The sequence below is a fragment of the Triticum dicoccoides genome, chromosome 5B (genome assembly GCF_002162155.2).
Source record: "Triticum dicoccoides isolate Atlit2015 ecotype Zavitan chromosome 5B, WEW_v2.0, whole genome shotgun sequence".
Classification (NCBI taxonomy): Eukaryota; Viridiplantae; Streptophyta; class Magnoliopsida; order Poales; family Poaceae; genus Triticum; species Triticum dicoccoides.
In genome coordinates, this window is record NC_041389.1 from 588,811,643 (window position 1) to 588,820,919 (window position 9,277).

General features: G+C 50.4%; 1 protein-coding gene across 1 annotated transcript; it reads left to right on the forward strand.

The window, feature by feature from the left end:
* Positions 1-822: 822 nt before the first annotated feature.
* Positions 823-3,555, forward strand: LOC119311826 (beta-glucosidase BoGH3B-like). The gene is made up of 6 exons (XM_037587538.1): positions 823-1,387; positions 1,495-1,640; positions 1,727-1,970; positions 2,082-2,186; positions 2,280-2,462; positions 2,557-3,555. Exons 1-6 carry the CDS (start codon positions 866-868, stop codon positions 3,271-3,273), a joined length of 1,917 nt encoding a protein of 638 aa, XP_037443435.1. The 5' UTR covers positions 823-865; the 3' UTR covers positions 3,274-3,555.
* The last annotated feature ends 5,722 nt before the right edge of the window (positions 3,556-9,277 follow it).

Sequence of the window (9,277 nt, forward strand, 5' to 3'; positions counted from 1 at the left end):
ATGTGTTGTTTGTCTAACAACAGTGAGGCAGACAACCAAACAACATGCAGATGTTGTTTTCTAGCATGCATTAGTTCAAACAGGTCCAACCAAAACAAGTACGCAAAATGGCCTAACACAGAATTGTGAATCGAACGCACCTTTTTTTAACACAGTACAGACGCAAGCGCTCATACATACGCGCATATAATCACCCCTATGAACGCACACACACACACACCCTGCCCCTATGAGCACCTTCGAGTGACTGAGCCGGCATATCATCTTGATGATTTACAAAGTCACCGTAGGCGCCTCGTCGTCGATGGGAATGCCTTCTCCCACCGAAAGCGCATCGCCAGAAATCCTGAAATAAATATGAAAATAATGCGAGCATCAGAATTTGAACCATGGTGCAGTGGGAATACCACTTTCTCTTTAATCATCCAACCACAGATTGATTTTCAACCGAACGCACACTTGGAGGTGCTCTTTATTCACATCCGAGAATTGGATAAAAGAAGAGAAAAGAAAATTTCCCCTCGGGGGTCGGTAGCACGCCCTTGGCACATAGCATGAGCACTCCATTATTTTTGTTTGGGTGTTGCTTGCTTGTGCGGCATGGGTTACCCAAAGTAGCGGCTGCCGGGTCCCGCATGTGCATAGATATGTTTGAAAATCTAATCTGACCCCACAGATATGCCGTTTGCAATAATTCATGCAACTTGATCCAAAAAATCACGCATTTCTCGAACGCGGAGAACGGCACGCGACGCACGACGGCCATGGCTCCTCTCGCCGTCACATGCCCCGCTCCTCTCTATAAATTGTTGCACCGTCCTCGGCTCCTCTCGCCGCCGACCGCGTCCTGCCTCCATCACACGCCATGGCAGACGGCGGCCACCCCGGCGTTGCGCTCGCCGCGCTCCTGCTCTTCTGGGCCGTGCTCGGCGCTGAGGCCGACTACGCGCTGTACAAGGACGCCGCGCAGCCCGTGGAGGCGCGCGTCGCCGACCTCCTGGGGCGGATGACGCTCGCGGAGAAGATCGGGCAGATGACGCAGATCGAGCGGCTGGTCGCGACGCCGGAGGTGCTCAGGGACAACTTCATCGGCAGCCTGCTGAGCGGCGGCGGGAGCGTGCCGCGGAAGGGGGCCACGGCCAAGGAGTGGGCGGACATGGTGGACGGCTTCCAGAGGGCCTGCATGTCGACGCGGCTCGGCATCCCCATGATCTACGGCATCGACGCCGTGCACGGCAACAACAACGTCTACGGCGCCACCATCTTCCCCCACAACGTCGGCCTCGGCGCCACGAGGGACCCCGGCCTGGTGAAGAGGATCGGCGAGGCCACGGCGCTCGAAGTCAGAGCCACCGGCATCCAGTACGCCTTCGCGCCGTGCATCGCGGTAAACTAAATTTCTGAGCAACGCCTCCTGAATTTTGACTTGCGTTTGCCGACACCATCACTCACTCACTCACTCATCTGCTGTGCTGCTTCCCTTGTCGTGAACAGGTGTGCAGAGATCCGAGGTGGGGGCGGTGCTACGAGAGCTACAGCGAGGACCGCCGGATCGTGCAGTCCATGACGGAGCTCATCCCGGGCCTTCAGGGCGACGTCCCCAAGAACTTCACCAGCGGCATGCCTTTCGTCGCCGGGAAGTAAGATCCAATCCACGAACACTTCGGAACTGCCACTATCACACTATGTAGAAAGAATTCAGTACAAATGCTTTTGGGAACTGCAGGAACAAGGTGGTGGCCTGCGCGAAGCACTTCGTCGGCGACGGCGGCACGGTGAACGGCATCAACGAGGACAACACGGTCATCAACCGCGAGGGCCTGATGAACATCCACATGCCGGCCTACTTCGACGCTCTCGCCAAGGGCGTCTCCACCGTCATGATCTCCTACTCCAGCTGGAACGGGGTCAAGATGCACGCCAACCAAGATCTGGTCACCGGATACCTCAAGGACACGCTCAAATTCCAGGTAAAAAAGAGTGGAAAACAATTGCACGCTCAAATTCAGGTGTTCTTCATCTGTTGGATTCTTGTTTTTAGTCTTCAGATGTTCATTGTCTTTGATGCATCTTAACTGCAGGGCTTCGTGATCTCAGATTGGATGGGCATTGACAAGCTCACGACCCCTTATGGGGCGGACTACCCCTACTCGGTCAAGGCTTCCGTTCTTGCCGGCCTTGACATGGTGAGCAAAACTTTCTTCTCTGTGGAAGAAGACTGTGTCTCTCTGTGAATGCAGTGCTGCTTGCTGAGATCGATGCTTTTCGTGATGTTGCAGATCATGGTGCCTAAGAACTACACGCAGTTCATCAGCATCCTCACTGGCTACGTCAACAGTGGAGTAGTCCCGATGAGCAGGATCGACGACGCCGTCACCCGGATCCTGCGCGTCAAGTTCGCCATGGGCCTGTTCGAGAACCCTTACGCCGATCCCGCCCTGACTGAGCAGCTAGGCAAGCAGGTACTGAAGAACAAACTCTGATGCCGAGCTCTGAAATCTGGTTTCATTTATGATTTGCTAGCGGATTCAGAAAGTCTGAATTTATGGTATGCAGGAGCACAGAGATTTGGCGAGGGAGGCGGTGAGGAAGTCGCTGGTGCTCCTGAAGAATGGCGACACGAGCGACGGGCCAATGCTGCCGTTGTCCAAGAAGGCGCCCAAGATCCTCGTCGCCGGCAGCCACGCCGATAACCTGGGCTACCAGTGTGGCGGCTGGACGATCGAGTGGCAGGGCGACAGCGGGCGCATCACCGTGGGCACGACCATCCTCGACGCCGTGAGGGCGGCCGTGGACCCGTCGACCACCGTGGTGTTCGCGGAGAACCCGGACGCGGAGTTCGTCAAGAAGGGCGGCTTCTCCTACGCGATCGTGGCGGTGGGCGAGCACCCGTACACGGAGACAGCCGGCGACAACCTGAACCTGACCATCCCGGAGCCCGGGCTGAGCACCGTGGAGGCGGTGTGCGGCGCGGTGCGGTGCGCCACGGTGCTCATCAGCGGGCGGCCCGTGGTGGCGCAGCCGCTCCTGGCCGCCGCGGACGCGCTGGTGGCGGCGTGGCTCCCCGGCTCGGAGGGGCAGGGCGTCACGGACGCGCTGTTCGGCGACTACGGGTTCACCGGGAGGCTGGCGCGGACGTGGTTCAAGTCGGTGGACCAGCTGCCGATGAACGTGGGCGACGCGCACTACGACCCGCTCTTCCCGCTCGGCTACGGGCTCACCACCGAGGGGACCTCGCACGAGGACGGGGTAGTGCTGGACAGCAGCATGTGATGGCGGTAAAGAGGCTTGCACATGAACCGTGGACCTTGCTTCCTGCGCGCCATGGCTCTACCGTGGCACTGCGCGAGTTACCATTCTTTATAGAACAAGTTACCATGGTGGTAATATTATTCATCAGCACACCATGGTGGTACTTTTCACCAGACGGAGCGGTGTGGTAAATGTATCCTCACTATTATATGATGGTACTAAAACATACGCAAGCTGTGGCAAATGTATCCTCACTATTATGATATACTAAAATATACAGAAGCTATGGCAAATGTATCCTCATTGCTAGTAGTAAGATGATACTAAAAATCATGACAATTAGTTAGTACTACCATTCCCGCAAAAAATATTACCACAATGATAAAACTTACGATCCTATATTGTTACAAGCGAAAAATGCTAAATGGAGGACGAGTTCCATGGAGCCCTTTATTTCCCGCCGAAGGATGCCGCCGGCCTATAGCCCGGGGGCTGACGGCGGTGGCGGGGGCCTTCCCTTTTTCCTGCGCCATGGGAGCGGTGCGGAGCCCCGTGGCGTGGGTGGCACGGTCGATCTGGCCTTGGTGGCACGGCGGGCCCGCCTTCCGGCGGCGGCGCGGCGGCTGCCTCGGCCTTGGGCGGCGATGGTGGCGGGTGCGGCGGCCGACCCTGCTTCGGGCAGCGGCCTTGGCGGCGTTCGGCGGCGGCGGCTGGGTCTGTGGCGACAGACCATCTGACCTCGGATCGACGGTGGCGGCATAGAGGGCCTGGGGGTTGGGTCGGCACCATGCGTGGTGAGCCCTCCGGACAGATCTGATCTGGCCGGTGCGGCCTGCTCGATGTGCGGCGACTCAGATCGGCAGCGACCCGTGCACACGATGCTTGATGGAGGTTCTTCGAGCGGATCCGGGTGAAAACCTCGTGCTCGGCTTGATGCCAAGACCGGTGTTGGCGGCACTCTTTTGTGTCATTACCTTCTTGAAGGCATCGCCATGGAGAAGCTCCAGACCTCTATCTGCTACCTCCGGGAGAAACCCTAGATCAGTAGATCGGATGACGGCGGCGCGTTGGTGTCGTTTCCTTCTTGGGAGCGTCATTTTTGAAGGTGTACACAGGATCGAGAGACCAGTGGGCGGCTCTTTTGGTGGAGCGGTGCTTCATCCTACACATTGATGAAGGCGGATCTCGGCGGCGTGGTGGAGTGGAGACTCAACGCCCGATGCGCGGTGATGGACTCGCGTAGGAGGAGGCAGTTGTCTGGCGTCATGGTGGCGTCGATGGCAGAGTGGTCTGACAAGGTAGAAGCCTCAATATCTGCTCTGAAGACGGACATGTGGAAGATAGCATCGACGATACATGTGAGTGCGTCAGACCAGTTTATGCCCCAGACCCGGTATGTGGCTCGGCTGGGGCTTCTGGCTTTTGATGATAGGCTTAGGTGAGTGGTCCGGGTATTTGGCCCAGGTAGCACCCCTTCATCATATGGATAGGAGTAGTGACATATGTTACCAAGATGGCGGATTCAGGCATATTGTTGTAATACTTTATAAGGTCCTCGAGAATAATCTATAAAGTGGCCATATGCATCTCCCAGATGCAGAGGCCGGGGGTCATCCTCCTTTTCTAAAAAAAAGTTCCAAAAAAATCTAGAAAGATCACACAAATTCATACAGATGTATAGTACATGTGTGCAAAATTAGAAGATGATATACATTATGGTCGGAGCTAAAAAAAAGGAAAATCATGATTTTCAAATGATGAACAGTACATGCACTGTTCGCTATGAAAATGTATGAACTTGTCTTTTTTGTGCAACTCTCACGATAATATATTCCATCATCAGACTTTACACATATGTAAAACACATCAATATGAACGTGTATGCTTTTTTTCAGAATTTCTTGACACTTAAAAGTTATTCAAATTTTTCAAAAAACAAGCTCCATCTCCTCCCTCCCTCTTGACCCGTAGGGCTTCGGCCGCCGCGGCCCCTCTCCTCGTCGCCGCCGTAGCGACACGGGGCAAAGCCAGGCAGCGGATGATGGCGGCTGGGGGGTCTTCCTCCACCCAGGGGCGGAGCCAGGATTCAAACATAGGGAGGCGAGATTTTTCTTATAGTGTAGTGGTTGGCCGAGAAAAAAAATGAGTAGACAATAGCCTAGGTTAACAAAAGTAAATTTCATCAAAGAAAGAAAACAAGTGGCGACTCTGAACAATTCAATTTTCACTAAAGTTGCCATAAAGTAAATGCAAAAGGCAATTTTTCATGTAGTGCATCTCGAAAGCTGACCCGCAAATGAAAACAACAAATGTTTATTTTTATGTCCGGGCAACGATTATATGAATTGATTCTCTCTATCTCTTACGAATGCTAGTTGTACTTGTACATGGGCTAAACAAAGGCTGGTGGGGATAGGGGGCGAACCAGGCTGCAGACACGTACGCAGGTAAAAAAGAGTAGCGAATATGTGATCGATGTCAAGGGACGACACAATCGTCGCCCCCCCCCCCTCCCTCCCCATTTATTACCCTAGGAAAAAAACCTAATCCTCGCCCCCGTAATCCGTCCCTGCCTCTGCCGTGGCTCCGGGACGCAGTCGCGGTGGATCCGCACAGGTGTCCTGCTTCGACGTGTGTGTCGTCTGGCGTCGGTGGCGCAACGATGCGGATTCTTCCGCCATCGATGGCTCACCCAGCCGGAGCGGTGGCTCCGGGTGGTGACACCGCTGCGACTCCGGTCGTCGGCGGTTTCTGGCGGTAGGGACGTCCCCATGGGGCGTGCTGGATGAAAGTGGTGGAGAATCTGGTGGACCAACCAGTGATGGGCGCGAGGTTGCCAGTGAAAGCTTGATTCAGGCTCAGCCGTAACTGTCGACGGCGACACCCGTGGGCCTCGTTATCTTGTTGGAGGTGTTGTGGGGAGATTTTGCGTTCATGTGTGCCCTGGGGGAAACCCCAAATTCGAATTCCAGATCGGACGAAGGTGAGGTTCCTCTGCCCTCACCCCTATGGGGGCATCATCTTTGGGGTTGTACATCGGCTGGAGGGACAAGTGTTTGGCTTCGATGGCTAGGCGCAGGTCTCTGCATGCTTCTCGTGTGGTGACCAAGGTGGAGCGGTGTGCCATCTACAGTATCGACAGCGGCGAGTCTTGGCGGCAAGGTGCATGAGGGTGGTCAGTGATGTTGTCTGACGTCGTGGTGGCGTCGACGGCAAAAAGGGTCTAACAAAGTCAATGCAGTGATTACTCCTGAAGATGGGATGACGGAAGATGGCAGCGACGGATTCTATAACGTGCACTTGCGGTGTACGCTGAGAATCTGCTAGACTAGTTGGTGCTCCCGGCTAGCCGGCAGGCGGCTTGGTGAGGCCACTGAATTTCATGGTGTGCGTTGACGCGAGGTCAAGACATATAATCAACCTTGTGGGTAGGATGACAATTTTCGTTAGAAAGATGGCTTTGGTTGATTTGTGTATTTATTTTGTAAGATCTTGTTAAATAATGCAATAATGATGGTTGTGTGCATCGATCGATGCAGGTATCCTTCTTTAAAAAAATAGAGCTCATATCCAAAAGCTGCTATTGAGTGTTAGTAAGCACAGTACTACTGCAGTTGTAACTGTTATCAGATCGTCAAGTGCAAATGAGAGCGTCATGGTACTAATGCTAAGAGCAGCTTGTTCATATTTGGTTGTCCAAATTTTTATATAGACAGTGGTCTGAAAAGATTCCGAGTCAATATCTCATTCACCTCTATATTCTCTCTATTGTTTCAATAATATTTTGTAACTACCATTTCAATATCATCCTTGTTCGGCACAAACATTTTACACAATAAATTGAACAAGACGCCAGGCCGACATGTGTAGCTATCAAATGGATCAACCTTTTTTTATGAAAATCAAATGGATCAACTTACATGAGGTTGAGTTCAATCTACTTCCTTCATAAAGAAACATAAAAATGTTTAAATCACTAAACTAGTGATCTAAATGTTCTTGTATTCTTTTTTACAGAGGGAGTACTTCGTAACAACTAGCAATCCAGATAAATGGAGGGGATTTGGGTGGCCTCTGTTGAAGAGGTTGTTTTGTCCTTACACTATCCGACCTGTTTGCTCGGACATATAGGAAGGTTTCGATGGTTCATTTGAAGATCCTCTAACAACGGCTGGGTACCGCCCTCTTTGCCTCCAGTGCTGATTGGTCAAACTCAACGTTGCACTCGATTTCCCTCATGTCCCACAATGCTCCTTACTGCCCCCACACGACCCATCAACGAGAACTTTATACACATAGTGGTATCTTTATTTAGAGAAAATGAGGCTTCTACAATGGATTGGCAAGATTATCAATGAATCTCTGAGATTTTTCTTTTGGAACCCCTTCTTCTTTTAATGGTGATATGGTCCATATATAAGCATACTGAACGCAGTCATCATGTATCTTTGGCTATAGCCGGTGGCGACGATCCTCCGCCCTAGGTCCTCCTCGCCCCGCACCGTTGATGTCCTTGCTCCCACCTTGCCAGCTCATATGCCTCTTCCTCTTTCCCTCCCCGACAGCGCGGATCAATGCCCCCTACTCCCCCTCCTCGTCTCCGCGCCAGCCCCATGCTTCTCCCCTCCCCTTCTGTCCAGAGTCGCACGGAGTGATGTGGCGTCATCTCAGTGCTCCACCTGCTCCGAATGGTGACGGGAGGAAAGGGAATTGGCGTTTGGACGATGTGGATGCATCGTCTAGATTTCAACGATGTCAACGTTGATTTATCTATTTGTTTTGAGGTTGCTTACCAAATGGGCCATGTGATATGTCAAGGCTGATTTATACTATATGGGAGCACGTTTTTTTAGAGGATCATATATATGAGCCGCTAGAGATGCTCTAACAGTATGGTAATGATATCTCCATCATGGTGGTAACTTCAGTTATAAGACAAGGTTTAGCCGTGTCCATGCTAGTGTTTTCATGCAATTAGTTCTTACACATGTACACACAGACTGAAGACTCCACTATGAATACAGCTAAAACAAAACGCATCCATTGATTTCTTAAACCAACCTACATATGGTATATTAAGTGATATTCTAGTAACATTTCAGAAAACAGAAATCACTCGAACTTGTCTATATAGGATGCAGTTTTAAAGCTCATCACAAAACTAAACTAAATGTGAAGATATATCATAAAATACATTCAAAGTTTAAGAGTTGAAACATTTAATTTGAACTAAAGGAAACTCAGTTTCGCGCATGTATAAAATACCTTCTACATGCATTCCAGCCGCAGTATTCCTCATGCCCTAGGATTTTTTTTCCGATAATCATGCCCTAGGATTATTAGAGATTATTAGGTTGACATTACGCATCAAGGCCATTATAAAACAATGTAACCACATAAGTCTCTTCTAAAATATTTTGTTAATAGCTGCAAAATCGAAACCATATAAAGGTGAAATACATACGTAATAACACTAACTGTATACTCCCTCCGTCCCAAAATAAGTGTCTCAACTTGGTTGAGACACTTATTTTGGGACGGATGGAGTATCAAATGAACCACTCTTATTTAGTTACTTCCTCCATCCATGTTTATCAAGTCCCTCATATTTTTTGGTCAAACTTTGATTATCTATATGACTAATGAAATATAAGGTATATGCTATGAAAATTATACTATTGAATTTGTATTTGTATTCAAAAAAGGATTTCCACTTGTGACACATAATTTATATTTCATTAGTTAAATTAAGGGTTTTTATCATTTATGCCACTAGTTGTGTCCCACTACTCGGCTTTGCCATTAAAAGTTACAACTGCTCAAAAATGTTATCGTTAAGTGAGATGCTTGCTCATAAATGCCATTAAATAGCTCAAAAATGTCATCTTTCCATTAGATGTTTGCTCAAAAATGCCATTAGACATCGTTATTGTCAGGTCAAACCCATTGACCATGTATTATAAAATACCCCTGAACCCACATGTCAACTTTCTCTATCTCACAATGATAAGTGTGAATCCCACTT